Source organism: Opisthocomus hoazin, chromosome 3, assembly GCF_030867145.1.
Source record: "Opisthocomus hoazin isolate bOpiHoa1 chromosome 3, bOpiHoa1.hap1, whole genome shotgun sequence".
In the NCBI taxonomy this organism is placed as follows: Eukaryota; Metazoa; Chordata; class Aves; order Opisthocomiformes; family Opisthocomidae; genus Opisthocomus; species Opisthocomus hoazin.
Genome location: NC_134416.1, coordinates 17182847 through 17207322, shown reverse-complemented (window position 1 = coordinate 17207322; position 24476 = coordinate 17182847). Strand labels below are relative to the sequence as shown.

At 43.9% G+C, this 24476-nt stretch overlaps 1 protein-coding gene across 1 annotated transcript in view; it reads right to left on the bottom strand.

Annotated features, from left to right (window-relative positions):
• Positions 1 to 24476, bottom strand: part of EIF3H (eukaryotic translation initiation factor 3 subunit H) — a 97249-nt gene that overhangs the window by 56520 nt on the left and 16253 nt on the right. The window contains exon 2 of the mRNA XM_075415656.1: positions 9003 to 9159. Coding sequence (XP_075271771.1) covers positions 9003 to 9159 — 157 coding nt within the window. The remainder of the gene's footprint in view (positions 1 to 9002; positions 9160 to 24476) is intronic.

Sequence of the window (24476 nt, the reverse complement as noted above, 5' to 3'; positions counted from 1 at the left end):
AGCACGTGGGATTTGTTCATTTTGCCATGCTTTTCTTCAGCTCACTCGAGTTTATTGCAACATTCTTCAGGGAAGGAAATAGCTAAATACTTGCATTAGCAAAAAAGGAAAGGAGGGGGAATGGAAAGAGGTAATAAGAAGGTGTTAAAAGAACACTCTCTTCCCCTCGGCCCAGTCATACTGCGAGAACTGTTACCAAAAGAACAAACGTGCATAGAGCCAAAATATCTGGCCAAAACTACAGTGGAACATGGGGACCACAAGCAATCAGTCTCTCAAGAAAGAAGATGCTCCAGACCAAAACAAAACACGCAAAAAGCAAAGACAGTGTGATCTGGGCAGTCCAGCGGAAAAGTCCGCTCCTGCCACACATTGTCTCAGACTGAACAGTCATAACCAAGGATGAAGGCGTAGAAAGTTTTTACCAGAACTGACACCACCATCTTTAGACAGTCTGGGTTTCCTTCCAGATGAAGCTTTTCTTCCTCCAAACACAGAGGGAGCCTAGAGCTACTACTTAGCTCTAACTTTCAGGCACCCAAGAAGGCACCTAGCTCCGCTGGGTAAGAGGAATACAGCATCCACCAGGATTTCTATTATGTTCTAGAAATTGCCTGAAAAAACTCTGTTTCCTTAAAATACAAATGCTTATATCCAGACGTTTTTCCTGAATTGCAGTACAGCAAAACTCAAATGCTCAGAGAATGATAGAGTACCTCAGGAAAAAAAAAGCCAGCAAGCTTCACCTTTGCCATATGTTCACAGCACTATCGTTTCATAAAATAATCTGTAGTAGAACAGCTAAAAGAATTGCTTGGGAGCCTCTGCTTTTAACAGGAACTAGCATAGTAGGTACCATTTACCATCATATTTCCACAAGTTAATGATAAAATATAAACACAAGGTTGTTTACATCTATGTAATTTAAAGTGTGGAGGAATATAAAGTGTTTTCATATTTCAGAGTTCTTGTATATTCCCAAAACCGAACAAATTATACATTGAATAAGTTTATAAAAATCAAATAACCTTTAGATTATTTGTAACTCATCAAAAATTATTTTTAAAACTTTTGAGAAGTCAGGGTAAATAACTTGTACATTTTTTTTCTCCGCTAATAAACAGTAAGCATGAGGCTTAATGTTTTCCTATCACTACCACAAACTATAACACAGGCATAAAATTCAGAGATTGATACTTGAAATCAAAGAAAAGACATTAAAACCTGAATATACTTTTATTATTTGATTTGTTATCCTCTTCTGTGCATTTTAATGTCTTGAGCTCATTATATTAGCAAGAAAAATCAAATTCAGAATAATTTGTAATATTTTACCTAAATTGCAGAAAATTGAAAAAGAAACTGGACTTTCATACTGCTGATTACATAAAAATTAGTAAGTTTCTGCAAGTGATACAAAACTACATGAAATATCCATATAGCAAACTAAATGATCATATATGATGATTATAAGTAAAGAATATATTTAAGACAGAACACAAACTATGAAGTAAAAACTTCCTGGCTTCACATGCGAAACGTGCCTATAGCGAAATGGCTGAGTGCAGAACCGAGGTGGATGCGGCCATCCGGCCCTTCCCAACGCCGCTAAAAGCTACATACAGCAAACCACTTCTCACTTCAGACGGGTGCTTCTGTAACTTCATTTTTAGGATTCCTAAATGACTCTTCTTACACATAATTATCACTAAAGTTCAGCATGAAAGTTTATCAGGTATGTTAATACCCATTGCAATTGTGGATTATAAAAAAAAAATACTATGACTGAATTTTTCAGCATTTAGGCAACCACAAGCTTTTTATGTTTCAAGTTACTCAAGGAAAAATGCCATGAAATGTATTTTCTTTAAAAAAAAAATAAAAGATGTACAGCATTTCTGTGTTTAAAAGCCATTACAAATAGCTTTTGTAAATTGCACTAACTTCTTTCGCAGCAAAATCTTAACAGAACTGGATTTCAATAAAGCTTTATTATCCCTGGTGCTTGAAGGAGCAAAATTACTTCGCTTTTTGGCTTCGAAATCGGGTGTTGAGCAACAGGAGCTACCTGCCACTCTAAAGCACTGCCTCTACAGTAAAAAAGACCAACTCGAACCTCCGGGAACGCAACACCCGAAGCGCTGCCGGCAACACCCTCAGGCAAAGAGCAGCTTTTTCAGCCGAGCCGTACAAACCTCCGACACCGGGTGCGGACCCCCCGCCCCGCGACGCGGGACCCCGCGGCACACGACGCCCGCCGCTCCGCGCGCCCCGCCCCGCCCGCGCGCCCGTGCGCTGGGGGCGAGCGCCCTCTAGCGGAGGGGCCCGCCCGCACCCCGCTGCCGGTGGTTAACGGCGCTTTGCCTCAGGGCTGTGCGCGAGGGGCCGTCACCGCAGACTTCTGCGCCCAAGATGGAGCCCCCCGGGGAGAGGTCACCCTGCCGCGCAGCTGCCGCCCCCCGAGCCGCGCCAGTCTCGGGTCACTGCAGGAAACCCATCCAAGAAGGCGCGCGGGTGGCAGGGAAAGGACAAAATAACTGGGGTGTGCCCAGCGGCCTCGATGAAGTGACACCTTCTCACACACCAGCTCAGCGCACCTTGCAGCCCACCTCCCTGTCCATCCCCGTGTTCCAACACCAGCTCTGGCAACCCACAGAACACCCGAAACACAGGGAGCAACCACCCGCCCTGCCCTCTACCATCTACCGATCATCTGAATTCCTGATACAAATTAATCCTCACCAAGCCTGCGGACTACTTCATGAATCCTTTCACACCCAAACGGTAAAGAAAAAAATCCAACGGACAATTCAACATTCTTTTTACATAGAGCACAAAGTGAAACTTCATAAACGCTCACACAAACCCGATGGGCTTTTGCCAGCACTTCATAATTGAAAAGTCAACATTTACACAGTATGGCTTTCTTCCTAAATTTCTGCAGGAACTTATGAAAACCACGGCTGAGGAATTCAGATAAACGGACTACAACTGGAGCCAGGACCAGGGCTGTGATTTAAGACCTTTTAGGTCATCTGCTCTTGTCCTTAGTGAAACCAAACTTAAATTTCATAACTGTATTTCTGCACTTCATAAACATTTAATTTTCTTACAGTAAAAGACAATATACGTGACCTTCTCTATTTTTGCCAACTGTTCTACCTAAAGAGAATAAACGTAAACAAAAAAACCCCAGAAAAACCTCTCAGCTAAATTGCGTCTGCCTGTTCGGAACACAGTTGCACCACGCTCAAATTCTGTCCTGCAACAACACAGAAGTAGTAAAAGATATGCCTACAATGATCAACCTGTGAGTTGTAATACCAGCAGATTTCAAATGGGAATAACAAAGTTGTTTTCACCAGAAAAACTGACAAAATTTAGCCTTGACAGAAGTCTTTACAGGACGGAGATGAGTCAACACAGCTAGAGGGCTGTGATTTAATGACATCAGGAATGCTACAGCAACAGCAGTGAAAGAAATGAACCTTCGGCGGTTTGTCTGGTCCCCGCAGGTACATCCGTGCTGTCTGGGAGATTCTGGTTTGGTCACACAGGGGCTTCAGGCACTGTCGGGGTGTGTACTGCCTCTGCGGTTGTACTCAGAAGGCTGCTTGTGAAGCTAGACTACTAACTTATCAGAAGAAAAACAATGTAACTCTATAAGACAGTAGCCTTTTTTATTAAGATGCTTTTTAAAAAGCCAAAACAGCCCCCCAAACACCACCACACCTACGCTCTGGGACACAGTGTGCTGGGAAGCGTAAGACCTCAAGTGACTTTGGTCCCGACCCCCTATAACGTCAAATTGGTGTAGCAGACCACGGGATTCACTTCACGAAATGCAACCTCAAGAACAAGTCCTCCAATAAAGCAGGAGGGGCCTTAGCACGGCCAGCACTCACACTTCATGCTCACCGCAGCAGCCAACAGTTCAAAAGCACACATTCAGCTCACTGCTTTTATCTCAACTTTTTCTTCAGCTACCTGAAGCCTCTGCTGCCGCGGTCACTGTACTGGCAGCACTGGAGGTAAGGCTCAGCCATAGGAACTGCTGCTACCCCTGGCCGATTGAAACCCCGAAGAGGTACCATATCAGAGCTACGCTGTGTTTCTCCCCGTGTGGCGGCATTCATTGGAGGCTAAACAGCAGCCACAACGAAAGAACATGGTGAGCGGTTTTGTGGAAATGTTGCACTACATTATTTCTAGTTGTTACTGACTGATGATACAAGTAACAACCTACAGCACAGAAAAATACAGGAATTAGAATTTTTAATCATCTAACTACTTCTAACCTGAAAACTGAAAAACAAAATTAACCTTCTCAGGCAAGAAGTAAAGATCCCGGGAGGCAGGGGGAGAAGGCGGCATCACCTTTTCATCAGAAGCATTTCAGAAGGAATCTAATGAAAACTCTGCATAGTTATAAAGGAAGAAAAAGTTACAACCTTCTAGAACTTGTTTTCATGTATTATCATAACTGTCTCAAAGTTTCTATTGGCATAATTACCACAGCTCTTCATTTATTATCTTGGCTTTGTAAGTAAGGTATTAAAATACATTCAGTTGAAATAAAATCTTTCAAAATACCTTATCAAAATAGTGTCTCACAAGATCTATAATGAATTACAAAATGTATACTACATTTTTAACTGTTGCTTTCCATGAAGGAATATAAATTTCCTTTAAACAGGGAGAAGAGCTACTCAGTGAACAGGACTGAAGATAAAAACAATGAAGTGCAAAGGATTGAACTTAACATGTCATTTAGAGACACAATTTATAGTCAAGAATAATAAATTTATTTCTTAGGAAGAAAATACACCTCATGCATTACACGTTTTCTGCAAACCTTAACTGAAAGAAAGCAAAGCTATGCTCAGACAAAAGCTTTGACTTTCACTTTAGTGCACTTCCTTCTCGAAAAACTACACGCAAAGACAAGCTGCGGAACGGCATCGTTTCACAGAAGCACCTAAGCCAAAAATGCTCACAGCAGAAATCTGATTTTCCCTAAACAAGAGTTGAACCCACCGGGGGGGGCAGGAATAGAGGTTGTAAGTGTAGATAACTGCAAGTGAACGCCTGCCCAAAAGTTCGGAGTGCAGCCCCAAAATATCAAACATTCACATTGCAGCTTCTTTCGCTGAAGACTCAACAACGTACCCCTGTTCTGCAGTTTTCCTCCATTAGCTCACACATCATCAACTGAATTTCACCTACGGATTTCTAACACAGAGCTGGGTTGCAGCCCCCCACCCCCTCAACAATCGGGTGCTGCAGCAGGCCAACCTAGGCGTTTAAGACTTCCCTGACAGGAAAATCTTACCAAAAAAATTACACTTTGTAAAAAGAATCGTAGGAAGATGACACTGCAGGAGAAACTTTCCAAGATGAAAAACACCTGTGGATTCATAAATGGTAGGCAATCCTCACAGATTTGTAATAAGAATTACTTGAAGCTAAAAAAAAAAAAAAATAAAATCATGTTTTCCGTAGTTTCTAGAAACAGTCCAATCCAAACTGCATTAAAAAGTGTTCTTGCACTAAAAGAACAAGTTTGGATAATCTTTTTTTAAATCAAAACTTTCAGTTTTGAAGGAATTCTGTTGCAGCAAATAGTCAAAACAATATTATTATCTCAGGCATTAGCAGCAAGAGACAAAATGGCACCCTAACAAAAGCACATCGAAGCTTATCTGAAGAAATGGTTGTTGCTAACAAGTCAGAAATAATTCTTTATCAAACTCATTCTTTAATGCCATGCATACCTATTTCAAGTTCACATTAAGGATATTTTCTTAGCACCCTCAAAGATGTGTTTTATATTGGATTTACTCAGTTTAAAAAAGAAAAGCATTAGCTTTAATGTCTCTTGCCAATTACCCAAGTTTATTTGGTCAAACATCACCCTCCTGTATGTAAGCTCAATTCTCTTAACAACAATCACCTCCAGACCACAAGGCAAATTAGTATTTTTTAGGTGACCTGTTCCTAGAGCACCTGCAAAATGATACAGAAAAAATGATTTTTGGGGTGTTTTCATTCAGTTCTCTGCATAGCAGATTCGGAGTTTGCCAACAGATAACCGCACCGTGGTTGCTCTCCATTTCCTCCCCTCAGGAGAAGGGCAGCCAAGGTAGCGTGGCCCTTCAGCCAGTGCAACAGTCCCCGTGTTAACACAAGATCCAGTATGGCCAAAGCCTGCTAAGAAATGCTTTTGGCAGGCCCAGAAACCTGGAATCTCAATATGATAGTTCCTATCCCAGAATCTTCGACATGGGGCGGGGGGGGGGGGGGATTAAAAAAAAAAATATATATATATATATATACACACTAAGCAAGAAGGAAAGACACCACAACATTGTTCTGACCTAAGAGAACAGCATTAAGTGCCATTCTGGGTGATGTGGGCACTGAAGTGCCAAAACCCTTATTCTTTCCTCACGTATTTCTGGACCTGAATTTGTACAAATAAATAAAGCCAGCTGTGATACTGATGCAACATACAAGTCTTGGGGGAGGTAGGTGCCTTGTTGGTTTGTTTTTTAGCATCCTGAATTTTAAGGTTCAGGCATATAACAAGAGATTTCTCTGCTGGAGTATCCGTATCGAGAAGAAAAAAGAATCTTTTGAAAATCTGGCAGGATGCTTGCATAGGGAAACATAGCTCCGGGGAAAACAAACAAGCAGTGTTTATAAAACGTTATTGTTTTTCACATTGGCAAGACAGAAGACAACTTTATAAAGAGCCTAAAAAGGTACCTAATGCCCAGCTGGCAACCTCAAGAGCCATTTTGTTTGACTTTTCATCTTCCCCAGCCTCTCCCACACAGGTCAAAGGGCTGAACAGGCCCTGAGTAAAGGGAATGCAGAATGAACATGAGCGCTGTGCGTTTCCTCAGTGGTTCAGTCTATTGAACTATATTTCACTGAGAAGCATATAGAGAGAACCTCTCTGCGACCCACATGGTAGAGGCTAGGGAAGATGAAAACCAATACAAAACGGCTCTTGAGGCTGGCTTATAGGGTTCAACTACCTGACAGGAGGCTGTAGTGAGGTGGGGTTCGGTCTCTTTTCCCAAGTAGCAGGCAATAAGACAAGAGAAATGGACTCAAGTTGCGCCAGAGGAGGTTCAGATTGGATTTTAGGAAAAGTTTCTTCACCAACAGGGTTGTTAAGCACTGGAACAGGCTGCCCAGGGCAGTGGTTGAGGCACCATCCTTGGAGATGTTTAGAAGACGTGTAGACGGGGCACTTGGGGACATGGTTTAGTGGTGGACCTGACAGTGCTAGGTTAACGGTTGGACTCAATCTTAAAGGTCCTTTCCAACCTAAATGATTCTACGATTCAGCACAGGCAAGCCCTCCCGACCTGGCTGCCCATTCCCTATCACTGCTAGAGGCATGCATCAGTGTCACCATCATAGGTTCACCTTCCACTCGGGCTAGATTTTGCTCTTCTCTCTGTGTCTGCAGCATGGGAACAGAAGGTTGACAAGCTAAGACATCCAGGTCAGCGAAGCTCCACAAGCATTGCCTTTTGTGCCTTACTTAATGCCAGGATTATTCCTTACTTGCTAAAAAGGGAAAAAGAAAGATTGGTAATAGAGTCACTTTCTTGGAATAAAGTTTCTCCCAAGCAAAAACAGATGAACCTTGCATACAAGATCACAGGCTTACAGCTTCAGCATGGTAGTCATCATATGGTGAGATTAATCCATCTCGGAAACTAAGAAATTTATTTGGCTCCTTGCTTGCCCATGAGCTACATAGAAACAATTCAGACATTTTCAACAGGGAGAACTGAAGCATGGGCTCCAGTTAAAAATTCAGATTACTTCAGTCCTTTGAAGAGCTCCAGAAGAGAAGGAATCTTCAAAACATCTTTTAGGCTTTCATAAAACATAGTTCTGACTCAAGCATCATATTAATGTAGGACAATTAAGATTCTCTTGTGTTTTGTGCGCTTTTTTTCATATAGCAAATTGTACAATTTCACAACAGAAGCAATAAACAGCTAAGAAACCTTACCAAGTTGCAAAGAATTCTTAAAATTATCTCTGTTTAAAGGTAGAGTCTAAGATTCTTGAATAAGATAAAATATTAATTTAATAATAACTAACCTCATTATAAGCGAGAAAAAGCAGTTCAGACTTTAAGTAATCTCCCTCATACTGAATTACCAAAATTAGATAGCATGAAGCTTCCAACTGCAACTACTTTGACTATATTGCCTCTTTAGTTACTCTTGAAATTAAACTGTCTCTCCTTAAGCCCTAACAAAGAAGCACTTCTACTAGTATCATTAAACTCACATACATATAAAGTACCAAGATCAGAATTCTATGACTTTTCAGTTCACTTTATAAATTTTTGTACTGTTCCACATCAAGCCAATTACACTGACTTACAGTGGCAATAACAAAACATTACTAGGACCAGCAAGGAAACATCATGACAGGTAGAAACCACTGACGCTACTTCTAGTTCACTTTGAGAAGCAAAAATATCACCCAGATTTCAAGTTAACCAGTGCCTCTTCAACTTACAGAGCTCTGCTCTCCAGGCTTTCAATGAGTACTTAACACATTCAAATAAATCTATGGATAGACAATCTATATGCCCGACTACATACATATGTACATGTATATATACATACAGAGCATACACACACAGCCATTTTCATAAAAAGCTTTAAAGTCTATATGAATTACAGACTGGAAGCTTATGTATCTTACTGTGTGGAAAGTCTTACCCTAAAATAAGTACGTCCATATAATACAATATTTATCCCTGTAACTTTCCTTACACAGGCAAGATTTCATTTGGATATGCAGGATGGCGTTGCGAGTAACCCACTGATACCTCAAGTCAAACATAAACACTCTCAATCACATACACGTTCCTGGTCACTGAGGGAAAAAATAAAAATCCTTTTTTGCACATACAGATTTTTAATTTTTTATTTAAAGTTTTGCAAAACTGTAACCATTACCTTCATCGAAGTCTGCGTCATCTTCGGTATGCTGAGGGAAAGGGAAGCAATTTGTGATTTCAAGTCTGTCATCCACCACAAGACCCAGCAGCACTCCCTGGACCACTTCATTCCCCTGTCCTTCTTCTTGGTAATGTTTAATGATCTTTAACACAACCTAGAACATAAAGACAAGAACTTTGTATTATGCAGTATTTTTTTCTCCTCAAACTATATATCTGGAATTTTTAAATTAAGTATTGCATAAATTAGAGCTGCAGACCAAGTGAGCAAACTGGCTTGAACACCATCAATTTTACTACAGGTTGAAAAACTGGAAGCCATGCTAATATTACAGAGGAATAAAAAAGACCATTGCGTGAATGGTCAAAATGCAGTTCTAAACCAATTTTCTGAACCACCCTTCTAAAATGAAATATTGATCTTTTTTACTTTACCTTGTTACTCTAACTGTTAAAAGTCATCTTGTAGGGGCAATAATCTCCCTCCCGAGGAAAACACTGCACAAGAAACTATCAAAACACCCTGAAAGTAACTATGCAGAAAATGGTAGGAAATTTTCAAAGGCACAAAACACATCAAATTTCAGTTGCATTAACCTTCAAAATAACATATAATTGCCGTTTTACTTCAGATGATAATGTAATTTATATTTTGTAAACTGTGTGTCATAGGATATTTAAGAATAATAAATGACAAAAGAAAAAGAGCACAAATTACTCCTCATAGTTTTAATAATATAATTCTCACTTCCTTCCCTGAATCTGAACTCCACAATGAATAATTCTCATGAGATGATATTGTAAATTGGAACAGTATGAACAAAACCACTCAAAAATAGTCAGTCATTTGCCAGAAACACTTTACACTCAAGTAAAATTTTATGCTTAACAACAAGAACCAGAGCAAGATAAGACACTAACCACAGTTATTGACTTCAAAGAAGTTACACTTTGTCCAGCACAAGTGGGTCTTATTTCACTAAATCCTAATCCATCCAAGCCAAATGCACCAGAAAATGTCTGATGACTATGTTGTCATTAAAGCAATAGTACTTTAACGTCTGTTGGCAAACACAATAGTGTAATGGATTTCAGCTCAACCACCCTGAGAACAGATCTTGTACAAATAGTGGTATTTAGTGAACATTCCACAGGGGGAAAAAAACCAAAAAGTTAAGATCGTATTTACACATCAGGAACACATACTTGTCCCTAGCTTTCTCCTTGGTTGTTTCAAGGAACTTTATGTCACTATTTTAAAAACACCATTAATAAATAAAAATGCCAATATATAGGTTAAATGGAATCACAGAATCCCAGAATGGTAGGGGTTGGAAGGGACCTCTGTGGGTCATCTAGTCCAACCCCCCCTGCCTAAGCAGGGTCACCTACAGTAGGTTGCACAGGACCTTGTCCAGGCGGGTTTTGAATATCTCCAGAGAAGGAGACTCCACAACCTCCCTGGGCAGCCTGTTCCAGTGCTCCGTCACCCTCAGAGGGAAGAAGTTCTTCCTCATGTTCAGACAGAAGAACAAGGTGACTAGAAAAGAAATTCTCCACAAGCACATTGCCTTCTTGGGGTAAAACGGGAAAACAAGAGCTTCATATACAGCCTGCTTGTGAGTTGGAAGGAGAATGGAAAAAAAATATCTTTTTCCAATTAAGTTGGATGTAAGTATCAAACAGGACAATCACCCACTGATTCTTTGTTTACTCACAACACCGCTGATAACTGTAAATGTAACAAATGTAACATGTAGGGGATGTTATCACTTCAGGTGGTCAGAAACAAGTCTTGGTTCTTTGTGAATAATTCGGACGGTTGCAAGACAAGGGACTCCTGAATAATCCCTTTAGGCGGCTGGGCCTTGGGAGAACAGGTATGCAAACTGCAGAGACAAGGAGGCTGCAGGATAATCTGAAGACCCCCGCCGAGAGACGCCAAACAAACATGTGCAATGGACATTACCATATAATAACGGGTTCTCGGAAAAACCATTACTATGATAAGCATTTCTTGGAAATGTAATTAATATGTATGTTAACATAGCATAAATATCTAGTAACTGTGTCTCTTCGGTGCACACGTTTGGAGGAGAGATCCCCCGTGTGCCCGGCGCCGCAATAAAGAATACCTGCTTAATAGTCTGCCGACTATTGAGTCTTCAACTCTGGCTTTTCAAGGCATCACCACTCAATTCTGCTTTCTCTTGCATCCAGACACACTGAAGCCTCTCAGTCACAGGTAACACAGATAACACTGTTTCACCACAACACACACTCCCGTATGTCCCTCAAGCCCTTTGAAGCCATACCTTTTTATTCAGTTTGTTAAAAGAGGTCTACAGAGCAGAGAGGAAGAGATACTTTGGCTATATAAATGAAAACAGTAAGGAAATTAAGTTCAGTAGGCAGTGAAGTAGAATTTAATGATGCTGAAAGCTGTACAGCAAACACCAGCTCAAGACCACCTAGATGTAGAAGATGGATGCCTTCCACCACAGAGCCAGCATATAAATAATATTCAATTTGCATTTAGTGTGAAGTTCAGGTTTATCCATAACTAACTGGACAGATTACAGCACAGCACAGCACATACTCTGCCTACTGCATAACTATTCTCAGCATCTTTACAGTCTCGTGTAAGCTTCACCTTTTCCACTATGTTTCTCCTCATTTGCTCTTGAGTTTTTTCTGCACACCGAGTGTCCCTCTTGCTGTGAATTCTGCTTGCCTATTGATCCCGTTCCAGGAGCGTTTGTGATACGATGCCAATTTTATCACAGCATTTCTGATGGTAATTGCTCACAGAAAGCAGCTACAAACGAAAAGAGCATGGGCTGTCATCAAGTATCAATGATTTTTCAGGAGTTCAAAAACTCTTCAACGCTAACCAAATACTCCAAAACACAATGAAGTAATAACACACACAAGTCTGCAGTTTTCAGTCTGCAGCCTGAAGATCACAGCAGATATTATCCAGGGAGATACAGACCCCAATTTAGGCCGACCTGCGAGCTTGCCTTATAACAGAGTCTGAGAAAGGTAGCAGAGAAGGTCATGAACTCACTACTCTAAATTTCACACCCCTTACCAACCTGCAGAAGTTCAGGTTTATGACAGCACTGGAAAACACATTAGCTACCAAAATCATTTACGAAAAGAGATACGAACAAGTCTGAGCAATGCAATGAAGGACACATGATTCTTGTTTTCATTTTGTTCTTTGCTCTGGAGAGTTTTGTTTAGCGCGTAAAACACAAGTCCTTAGTACAGCAGGCTCTCCAACTTGGACTGAAAAACCTGCTACCAAATACTACCATATGACCAAGAGGGGAGCATGCACTGGAACCAGTGCAACAGTGCTAAAGACAGACCTTCAAGTGCAAAGTAGAACACTTTCTCTGGTGATAACAAGACCAGTTTCAAACGTTAATAATGTCATTTCCATTTGTTTGCTAGTCTAGACACCGCAAGAAGAGCAAGATCACTATAGAAATGACAATGCCACATTTCCTGATTTCACTGCACAAACCAATATTCATATTGAGTAAACCACACATATCCAAAAAAAAAAAGTTAACACTAACTTGTATCTAGACATTTCCCAGAAAAAGATGTTATGTTTATTAAGCATCAGAACAGAATCAGAATAGTTTTATTGGTCTGAAAATAAATGTAAGAAGTGTTAATGTAAATAGTGATGCACATTGCTGTGTTTCTCTAAAGAGAGACAACAGCAAATCAAAGCACTGAAGACTCATTTACGAATGTGTCCCAGCGAGTCGAAAGTCACCACATTGAAACCAGATTTCCAGTACCTGTGCTGCGTCTTACAGCTGCGATCTCCAACAAGAGACAGCTTCTGTTAGCCCACTGGATACACGATGCAACAAGCCGATTTACAGTCTTAAATCAAGTATTTAATCTTTTTGAATGTTTAACATTTTTTCCCACCCAAGAAAGCTCTGTCAGCACAACAACTAGCACCAGTTGCCAGCATCTGGGGAGAGGATGGGGAGAGAGCCTAAACACCACCACGTTTTGTAGCTGTTTTCAGCCCAACCATACCCGACATGGGCATCAAATGTGGAAGGCGCGATGACGCCACATCCTCCCAGTATTTGACACTGGTGAAACTGTGATCAGTATTTAGCTTGGCAAGAGAGTCTTGAAACCTATTAGCGCTAATAGTGTCCAGCATGTTTTGAATACATCTGTACCACATATGGAGCCTTCTCCGTATGAATTCTTAATACACGAACATTCACATTTAAGCGTTACAGCATGAGCAATTTTACTTGAACTCCTACCATAGTGTCCTGGGTTTGGCCAGAACAGGGTTAATTTTCACCGGAATCCAGAAAGGGGCACAGCCGGGGGGTGGGGGCTGACCCCACCTGGCCAAACAGAGCCCGGTATTCCATACCATGTGACGCCACGCTGGGTTCCAGTGGGGGGGGGGGCGGTGCGGCGGGAAGGCACTCGCGGCTTGGGGGGGCGCAGCGCCGGTCCGGTTTCGGGAGAGCGGCTGTTGTACGGTTCGTGGTTGTGTTTTCTCCTTATTTGTATCGTTGTTGTTCCTGTTTCCCTCTGTTTGCTGTTCTGTTAAACTGCCCTTATCCCGACCCACCAGTTCCTGCCTCTCTCTTTTCATTCTCCTCCGCACGCCGGCGGGGGGAGGGGCGGCCGCGTGGCGCTTTTGTTGCCGGCGGCAGCCGAAACCAAAACATTAAATTGGCGCCCAACGTGGGGCACGGATAACGGCAGGGCTGAGCAGCGGGTGTTAAAACTGCCTTCTTACGTTTTGTTAAATTTTGTTATACGCGTTTTTCTGTGTTAAATAGTCGCCGGTAAAAATGTTTCTGTCTTTGATCAGATGGCTGTGGTTTTTGAATCCTTATTTGCAGTATGTATTCAATGCCGTGCTGTTCATCATCGCTGGGAAAAAGATCAGGATGATAATTTTGCTCTACCGTACGATATCGACTTATGATATGATAACATCACTGTGCATGAAATTAGTCTTGTATTTGCATGCGGCACTGCGGTCATTTCCGTACCTCGGATCCTATGTCTTAGATTTTGTTAATAATCAAACCCAGTCTGTGGGGAAAGCCGAAGGGGATACCTTCCCCCACTCTTTTGCCCCCCCTCTCTTCCTCAGGCTGGTCCTAACTGCTTTTGAGAATTTCGAGTACCCGTGGGATGCTCAGGGCAGCACTCTCCTTTTGTTCTGCCTGCTGAACAGGTTCTGGGTTTTGTTTAGGGTTAAGCAAGTCGTTAAGAACATCCTGCAGAGACCTGCCCCGGGGCTGGATAGCTGTGAGTGGCTGGGTGTGTGGGACAGCATGGGCAGATGTCTAGAGCAGTGGGCACCACCGGTGTGTTTTAAACTCACCCCTGAACAAATACAGAATCCGGACAATCTGGTAAAATATCTGAAAAAAGTGTGCTGCCACCCTGGGAACTCCAGAGAGACACAGATCACCGCAATGTGCTGGGGTCTGGCCCATGCCTACCGAGCCATGTTCAACACTGTTCAGTGCCTTAAAGGGGAAAGGGGGGGAAGCGAAGCGGCAGGCGCTGCAACTGGCGCTGCCCCCCCAGCCGGCCCTGCAGCCCCTCCAGCCCAGCAGGCAGTCACAGCCCCCCAGACTGGCACCGCCGCTGCCACAGCTGCAGGGTCTGCCTCGGTTTCCCTGGCAGGCACAGCAGCTGCTCCAGCCCCAGCTCCAGCTGCAGGCAGCGCGGCTGAGCCCAATGACCAACCTGTGCCAGTAGCAGTCGCCCCTGTAAAACTAAAGAAAGACGCAAAGAGAGCAGATCGCTCTGGGAGGGATGACGATGAGCCAGGGTCATCACGGGAGATAGAGACAGAGATCATCACCCGGTCCCTGTCCCTGGGCGAGCTGCGAGACATGCGGAAAGATTTCAGCCGCCACTCAGGCGAGCACATTGCCACCTGGCTGCTGCGGTGCTGGGATAACGGGGCCAGCAGCTTGGAATTAGAGGGCAAGGAAGCCAAGCAGCTGGGATCCCTGGCCAGGGATGGGGGCATTGACAAGGCCATTGGGAAAAAGGAACAAATCCTCAGCCTCTGGAGGAGACTTCTGTCAGGAGTGAGGGAGAGGTACCCCTTCAGTGACGATTTTGTATGCTATCCTGGCAAGTGGACCAATATGGAAAGGGGTATTCAGTACTTGAGGGAATTAGCTGTGCGGGAGCTGGTTTACTGTGACACAGACGATGAGCAGGTACCCACAGACCCAGATGAACTCCAGTGCTCACAATCCATGTGGAGGAAGTTTGTGCGGAGTGCACCCTCCTCGCATGCCAACTCACTGGCAGTTGTAAACTGGAAAGGTAAAGACGCACCAACAGTGGACGAGGTGGCTGTCAGACTCCGCCAATATGAGGAAAGTCTCTCTTCCTCCCTTGTCTCAGCCGTGGAGAAACTGGTCAAGCGACTAGACAGGAATATGTCCTACTCCCCACCTGTACGGGCCAGTGTCTCAGCTGTTAGGGGCAGGCGTTTCTCTGCTCAGGAGAGGGAATACAGAGGCTATACACCCCGGGGCACCCTGTGGTTCTACTTGCGTGACCACGGAGAGGACATGAGGAAGTGGGATGGAAAACCCACCTCAAGTCTAGAGGCCCGAGTACGTGAGTTGCGAGGTAAAACAATCACCAAAGGGGATTCTGTTAGGAAAAGTGCCGCTCCAGTTTCCAAAAGCCAGCTCTCCAGACCAGGTAGAAAGTTTGACCTTGATTCTGATCCTCTGGAGGGGACCTCCAAGTCATTTTCACAGCAGGTGAGCAGCAATTTCTCTGACCAGGATTAGAGGGGCCCTGCCTCCAGCCAGGTGGAGGAAAGGGACAACCGTGTCTATTGGACGGTGTGGATTCGGTGGCCTGGCACGTCAGATCCACAAGAGTATAAAGCTCTAGTGGACACTGGTGCACAGTGTACTTTAATGCCATCAGAGTTCAAAGGGTCAGAGTCCATTTGCATTTCGGGAGTGACAGGGGGGTCCCAAGAGCTAAGTGTACTGGAGGCTGAAGTGAGCCTCACTGGGCAGGACTGGCAGAAGCACCCCATTGTAACTGGCCCCGAGGCTCCGTGCATCCTTGGCATAGACTATCTTAGGAGAGGCTATTTCAAGGACCCAAAGGGGTATCGGTGGGCTTTTGGCATAGCTGCTGTGGAGACGGAAGAAATTAAACAGCTGTCCATTTTGCCTGGTCTCTCGGAGGATCCTTCTGTTGTGGGGTTGCTGAGGGTTGAAGAACAACAGGTACCCATCGCGACCACAACGGTGCACCGGCGACAATATCGTACCAACCAAGACTCCCTTCTCCCCATTCGTCAGCTGATCTGCCAGCTGGAGAGTCAAGGAGTGATCAGTAAAACTCGCTCACCCTTTAATAGTCCCATATGGCCAGTGAGAAAATCTACTGGAGAGTGGAGACTGACAATAGACTACCGTGGCCTGAATGAAGTCACACCACCGCTGAGTGCTGCCGTGCCAGACATGCTAGAACTTCAGTATCAGCTGGAGTCAAAGGCAGCCAAGTGGTATGCGACAATTGACATCGCTAATGCATTCTTCTCCATCCCTTTGGCAGCAGAGTGCAGGCCACAGTTTGCTTTCACCTGGAGGGGCATCCAGTACACCTGGAATCGACTGCCCCAGGGGTGGAAACACAGTCCCACCATTTGCCATGGACTAATCCAGACTGCACTGGAAAAGGGTGAAGCCCCAGAACATCTGCAGTACATCGACGACATCATTATATGGGGCGACACAGCGGAGGAGGTTTTCGAGAAAGGGGAGAAAATAGTTCAGATCCTTCTGAAAGCCGGTTTCGCCATTAAGCGAAGTAAAGTCAAGGGACCTGTGCAAGAGATCCAGTTTTTGGGAATAAAATGGCAGGATGGGCGCCGTCAAATCCCAATGGATGTCATCAACAAAATAGCAGCTATGTCTCCACCCACCAGCAAAAAGGAAGCACAGGCCTTCCTGGGTGTTGTGGGTTTTTGGAGGATGCACATCCCAAATTACAGCCAGATTGTAAGTCCTCTGTACCACGTGACCCGGAAGAAGAATGATTTTGAATGGGGCCCTGAGCAACGACAGGCATTTGAACAGATTAAACGGGAGATAGTTCATGCCGTAGCCCTTGGTCCAGTCCGGTCAGGGCAAGATGTTAAAAACGTGCTCTACACCGCAGCCGGGGAGAATGGCCCAACCTGGAGTCTCTGGCAGAAAGCACCAGGGGAGACTCGAGGTCGACCCCTGGGGTTCTGGAGCCGGGGATACAAAGGATCCGAGGCCCGCTATACTCCCACTGAAAAGGAGATTCTGGCAGCATATGAAGGCGTTCGAGCTGCTTCAGAAGTGGTCGACACTGAAGCACAGCTCCTCCTAGCTCCACGATTGCCGGTCCTGGGCTGGATGTTCAAAGAGAGGGTCCCCTCTACGCATCATGCCACCGATGCTACGTGGAGTAAGTGGGTCGCACTGATCACCCAGCGCTCCCGAATGGGAAACCCCAGTCGCCCAGGAATTCTGGAGGTCATCATGGACTGGCCAGAAGGCAAAGATTTTGGAGCATCACCAGAGGAAGAGGTGACACGTGCTGAAGAGGCCCCACTGTATAACCAGCTGCCAGAAGATAAGAAACAGTATGCCCTGTTCACGGATGGGTCCTGTCGCATTGTGGGGAAGCAGCGGAGGTGGAAGGCTGCTGTATGGAGCCCTACACGACAAGTCGCGGAAACTGCCGAGGGAGAAGGTGAGTCCAGCCAGTTTGCAGAGGTGAAAGCCATCCAGCTGGCTTTAGACATTGCCAGTCGAGAGAAGTGGCCAGTGCTCTATCTTTACACCGACTCTTGGATGGTGGCCAATGCCTTGTGGGGGTGGCTGCAGCAATGGAAGAAGAACAACTGGCAGCGCAGAGGCAAACCTATCTGGGCTGCCCCATTGTGGCAAAATATTGCTGCCCGGCTGGAGCAGTTGGTTGTAAAAGTCCGTCATGTGGACGCCCACGTCCCTAAGAGTCGGGCCACTGAAGAACATCAAAACAACCACCAGGTAGATCAGGCTGCTAAGATTGAAGTGGCTCAGGTAGATCTGGACTGGCAACATAAGGGTGAACTCTTTATAGCTCGGTGGGCCCATGACACCTCGGGCCACCAAGGAAGAGACGCGACATAACGATGGGCTCGTGACCGAGGGGTGGACTTGACCATGGACACTATTGCACAGGTTATCCATGAATGTGAGACATGCGCTGCAATCAAGCAAGCCAAGCGGGTAAAGCCTCAGTGGTATGGAGGACGATGGCTAAAATATAAGTATGGGGAGGCTTGGCAGATTGACTATATCACACTGCCACAGACCCGCCAAGGCAAGCGCTATGTGCTCACAATGGTGGAGGCCACCACCGGATGGCTGGAAACCTACCCTGTGCCCCATGCCACCACCCAGAATACCATCCTGGGCCTGAAAAAACAAGTCCTGTGGCGACATGGCACTCCCGAAAGAATCGAGTCGGACAACGGGACTCACTTTCGCAACAGCCTCATAGACACCTGGGCCAAAGAACACGGTATTGAGTGGGTGTATCATATCCCCTACCATGCACCAGCCTCTGGAAAGATCGAACGTTACAATGGGCTGCTAAAAACCACTTTGAGGGCAATGGGGGGTGGGACTTTCAAAAATTGGGATACCCATTTAGCAAAGGCCACCTGGTTGGTTAACACCAGAGGGTCCACCAACCGGGCTGGTCCTGCCCAGTCAAAACCTCAGCGCCCACTAGAAGGGGATAAAGTCCCTGTAGTGCACATGCGGAACATGTTAGGGAAGATGGTTTGGGTTAGTCCTGCCTCGGGCAAAGGCAAGCCCGTCCGCGGGACTGCCTTTGCTCAAGGACCTGGGTGTACCTGGTGGGTAATGCAGAAGGATGGGGAAGTCCGATGTGTACCTCATGGGGATTTAATTTTGGGCGAGAATAGTCCATAAATAAATTGTATAAAGTTAGTTGTTAAATAACCCTGTCACTGTCTGTTATCACTGTTATAATTGTTATATTTTGTACCAGTAGTAGCATAGTAAGAATCGTCCAGATTAAAGAAGGATGGACTTTTTCGATGAAAACCTAGCAGAGCACAGCGATGATGGAACTGGACCTGGTTTTCAACAACTGGCATCCAGCAACTTCATCAAGATCAACATCTCCTGCAGACTGTGGGCACGGGCCGCACCAGATACATCAGCCGTGAGCTCCGGATGCAGCAAGTGACCGCCCATCACCACACATCACCTCCCCACCACAGAAGACCATAACGACAGATGGAGCCTGAAGTCATGGATTAAATGAACTCAATGGACACTTTTAGAGTGATGATCCATAGACTAAAGGAATGATATCTGGAGACAGGAGAAGTGGTGGTGATCAACTGGACAATGGGGGACCTGGGCATGACGTAGATGGTATGGAATAAGGGGTGGATAATGTCCTGGGTTTGGCCAGAACAGGGTTAATTTTCACCGGAATCCAGGAAGGGGCACAGCCGGGGGGTGGGGGCTGACCCCACCTGGCCAAACAGAGCCCGGTATTCCATACCATGTGACGTCACGCTGGGTTCCGGTGGGGGGGGCGGTGCGGCGGGAAGGCACTCGTGGCTTGGGCGGGCGCAGCGCCGGTCCGGTTTCGGGAGAGCGGCTGTTGTACGGTTCGTGGTTGTGTTTTCTCCTTATTTGTATCGTTGTTGTTCCTGTTTCCCTCTGTTTGCTGTTCTGTTAAACTGCCCTTATCCCGACCCACCGGTTTCTGCCTCTTTCTTTTCATTCTCCTCCGCACGCCGGCAGGGGGAGGGGCGGCCGCGTGGCGCTTTTGTTGCCGGCGGCAGCCGAAACCAAAACACATAGGCAAAGTTGAAGAGAGAACTATTAGTGTAGTTTTGTAAACAAGACAGATCTCGACTATCATTACTAACAACAACTCACACAACTGAGTTTGAATTGTGCTAAACTCAAGGATGCCTAGAATCAAGATATCTACATGATACACATAAAATGCATATATGGCACCTCTGGAAAAAGAGAGTTAATCTGCTTAATAATATCCAAATGAAGACACACCAAACTTTACACATCAAATTTTATACTAATTTAGTAGTCTTGCCTACTTCCCCAGTGCACTCTGCATCAAAAGCAAACGTACAAGCTGTGTTGTGCTGAAACTTCACCAGTTAGCTACGCAAAAATGAAATTTAATTAAACAGTTCTGAAACACTCAGGTAAGCACGGAATGGCTTTGTTTTTAAATAGTTCCAGATGAGGTGGTTTGTGGTTTTTTGGGGTGTTTGGGTTTTGGTTTTAGGTTTTTTTTGGGGGTGGTGTTTTTTGCTTTTTTGTGGTTGGGAGTTTTCTTGGGGAGTGGGGTGGGTTTTTTTTTTTTTTTGGGGGGGGGGGGGGGGGGGGCGTTTACTTACACACTACAGATAACTGCTTATCCTACACTTACAAAAGACAAGTTCTGGAAGCTGACCAAGCAAAAACTTGCCTTGAGCTGATTTGTCTCCTGGCTACAGCACCACTTGATAAGACAGTAACAAAGTCTCTCAACTTTCCTGCCAGGAGAAAAGGAACTCTGAAGTAAATTAAAGATAGCACTGCAACGGTTAAGAGTAAGAAAACATATGTGTTATACACATAACACTCTCCTCTACACGATTAAGGAGACAGATGTTGACAGATGCACATAAAAAAATCCAACTTCATCACTGCAGTCCACAGAAACATGTTTTAGAAAGCACTGTCTGAGAGATACCGTGTCAAAAGCACAAAATGGACAGGTTCATACCCAGGCTTTTAGCTCTCTGACATGCAGCTTCACGATGCAGGACTGCCACCACAAAGTCATGCCATGAGGTGAGCTGCAGATTAGAGGTGAAACTGAAATTTCCACATTATACTAATCTTGAGAAATATGACAATTTCTATTAAGAATCAAACCCTGACTTCACTTCAATGCATATGCTAGATCACCTGCAGATATTGACTTTTTTCTAGATCCTTTTACTCAACAGTGCTGATTTTTTGACCATTCCTGACCTGACTGACATCTGAACATTTATTCTTTTCCTTCTTATGCTTAACTTTGGAATAAAAGCTCTTAGAACTGTTAGACCAATTTTACCTCTGGAGATGTAAAAAAAAAAAAAGAAAAAAAAAATTTCCATTAAGATCTTCAGCATCTTAAAGTAATTATTTTGACAGATATGCTCAATCCTAACTACAATTAGTGGCCAAAAAAAAAAAAAAGGTATTCTAACTCCTTGTTAAGTAATCAGAAAGATAACACGCTGTACAAAATCTAGGGCCAAAAGGACGAGATGGAGTAGACCTGAAAGCCCAGGCAACTTTAAAAAATGTTGTTTCTGAAAAGCAAGATCAGAAATGAGTCTTAGCTCTCACTGTTCTGCCTAGCAAGTATAATAGTCATCCTTTGGACAGAAGGCCTCCAACGCCCCACAATGTTTTACCTTTATCTCAACTGCCTAAAGCTCTAACACTAACATTTACAAAGCCTTTGAAAATACAGTTCTTGGAATAGTAAGCTTAGATTTTATGCCACTCAACAGCTAATAAACACCAGATGTTAAACTCTTATTTCTGAACTTGACAGAAATTTGGGTCTTAGAAATAATAATTATATAGAATGATGCATGCCATTTCATACCATCTCAATCAGGTGCCAGTATCAAAATCTCTTTTTGACAGGAGAGTGGAAGTTCCCTGGAGCTGAGCCTGAATTTAAGCATTATGAACAACGCATACTGATCTGAGGTGGTCCTCAAGAATGGGATACTACATATTTTTTCACACCGAAACTAAAAATCATAAGATTCTGTTGGGTTTGTCTCATGTAGGTGCTCAGTACCAAATAATTTTGGAAATATGTGTTATATTGAATGGAAAATATTCCATTTTGAACTGTAAGGCTTTTTGGGAGGGAGGTGAGGGGGAATGCTACGTGCACATATACATATTTGAATACTTCTGAGTATTAGGAAGCATATGAAAAGCATCCAAAGCGTCTTGTTCCCTGGCTGACTTATTGCATCAGTTGGTACGGTATTACCTACTTCACTTGTAAACCTCAAGATTTCAGAAGATTTAAGTACAAAAGGGAACATCAGTAACCTTCAAAAAGGAGTGCAGCTCCACAATACTTCTGTTAGGCTGAAGAAAACTACCCAAATCATAACATCAGTATTTTCAGTCACTTCTACTCGGTTTAGGAACCCTATCACCCTGTAATTATAGGAATCACGATGGTTTTCCGTATCACCTCCTGCCTCATAAACTGCTTATAGCCATCTAACTCAACACTTTCCTGTGGGTTTTTTTTTCCCCCAACATGACAAAGGAGGTGATAATATCCATACATAGCATTAAGCTAGACAAAATATACTTTGCCACTTTATCTCAGTAAGCAGCTGACTTCAAGCACAACTCAAAGTCAGTGACAGGCCAAGAAGCATTTTAGCCCTCCTTCTAGAACATTAACTGGTTATGTGCGCTCTTTGGGGCAGGCTGGAAAAGCTGTACCTTGCTTAGCCTGAAACTCAGTCTAGAAAAAGCAGACAGTTCATTTTTCACTTTCTGAAACTCTGTTACACAGATTACGTGTATCTCAGCAACACGTTCAATGCAAACTGAATGCAAAGCTCAAACAACCAGGTAACACCGCATACAAAACACTTCCCAAGTATCCACTCTTTCAGTTGTTCTGTTATTTCTCTTGTGAAGAACTACTTCTGAACTGCTGCAATTGAAGAGCTCTAGGATTTCCCTTCAAGCAAGAGGGAAACCCAATCTAACCAGCGCAGGGTGTTCCTCTCGGCGGTACAGCCTGCTGACACCTTCCAACAGCCCCAGTGTTCTGGGGAAGGTGGTCGCTTGCGCAGTGCAGGTCCAGGCTCACTGCGGATGCTGCCAGGTGACTGACACATACACTGCACTTACAGGAAATGTACCCATCGGCTCTACACGTGGGTTATCTTCTCACCCATTCTATTACCGGGACATTTCAACAGCTATAGAGATTAAAAAAAAAAAAAGCATAAATGATATTAAAAAACGCTACTCCAAATTATAAAAATCACTGGCTTTATATAAAACCAGACACAGAATATGAAACAAACCACTAGTTAATACATAGAACTAAAACTGGTAAATATCTTATCTAAAACACAAAATGAAAAAGATTTTGCTGCTGACATAAATAGGTAGGTGGAACTCAGCCTGAATTCTGCACTATTTCAGTTCAGACACTAAGCCTGTTTTTGTACAAATGCAACATTAGAAAGGGAGCTTGCTGGGATTTGCTCAGAGGCCTGTTGCTTTTTCACGGGCTGTGGTTTTCCTTGACTCTATCAGGAGCTTACGTTAACCAGCTAATGTCTTGTAGGTACCATGACACATCTGTTTAAGTCATTTATTTACTCATGTCCAAGCCAGCTGCTTGTTCTTGCACAGGGAAGGAGTTAAACACAAACTGCAGTGCATCAAAGGAACAAGTCATTAAACAGTGGAAAAACGCAAAGTTTACTAAAATACAGAAAAATATCAAATGTTAATCGCAGTGTGTTTTAACACACAGACCAATATCTTCCTGATTTTTGTCCCACTACATTTTCATTGGGTTTTTTTCAGACTGCACAACAGTTCAGGTTAACAGCCATCTCCATGGTTACTCACAAGCATACTTTATATATTGTCTCAATGTAAGTAATAATGCACCATTACATTTGTGTATTTAAATCCTCCATTGCCATGTTCACACACTGGTGTAACGTATTTCTCCGCAATACAAAGTTTTGTAGCACATTTCACAGTACATGGCGCTCATTGCCACGGAAACCTTCAGGGCCAGAGGCACCGCAGAATCCCTTCCTTGCAGGAACACTTCTATAAGGCGGCCCCAGGATTTCAACCCTGCGAGCAGCAGGGCATCAGATGTTATCAGCACACTGTTCAGAGGCAGCGATAGGGCTGTAATAAGATTAACATCCAAACTTCTGCTAGTTACAAGTGGGACGGAGCGTTTCCCCAGGACTACTTCGTCTGTTATTTCTCCTGTTTCACAAATCTCACCAAACACAAATCTTTTGAAAACATTCAGCACTTTAGGCAATTTTTGTAAATTGCCAATACAATTTATGTTTATTATTTTTAATGAATTCAATACCTAACCACCATTTCAAGAATGAAAGCTGATGAATATACTCCTTTAGAGCACAACATATGGAAATTATATAGAAGCAGTAAAGGCAGGCACAGTTTCAACATTTTCCGCTCGATACACCAGAGGCTTACACTTACACTTCAACAGTCAATATGTATGGTCTGTGTATTAGTGAATCACCATCATTCAAATATTCACATGCTCA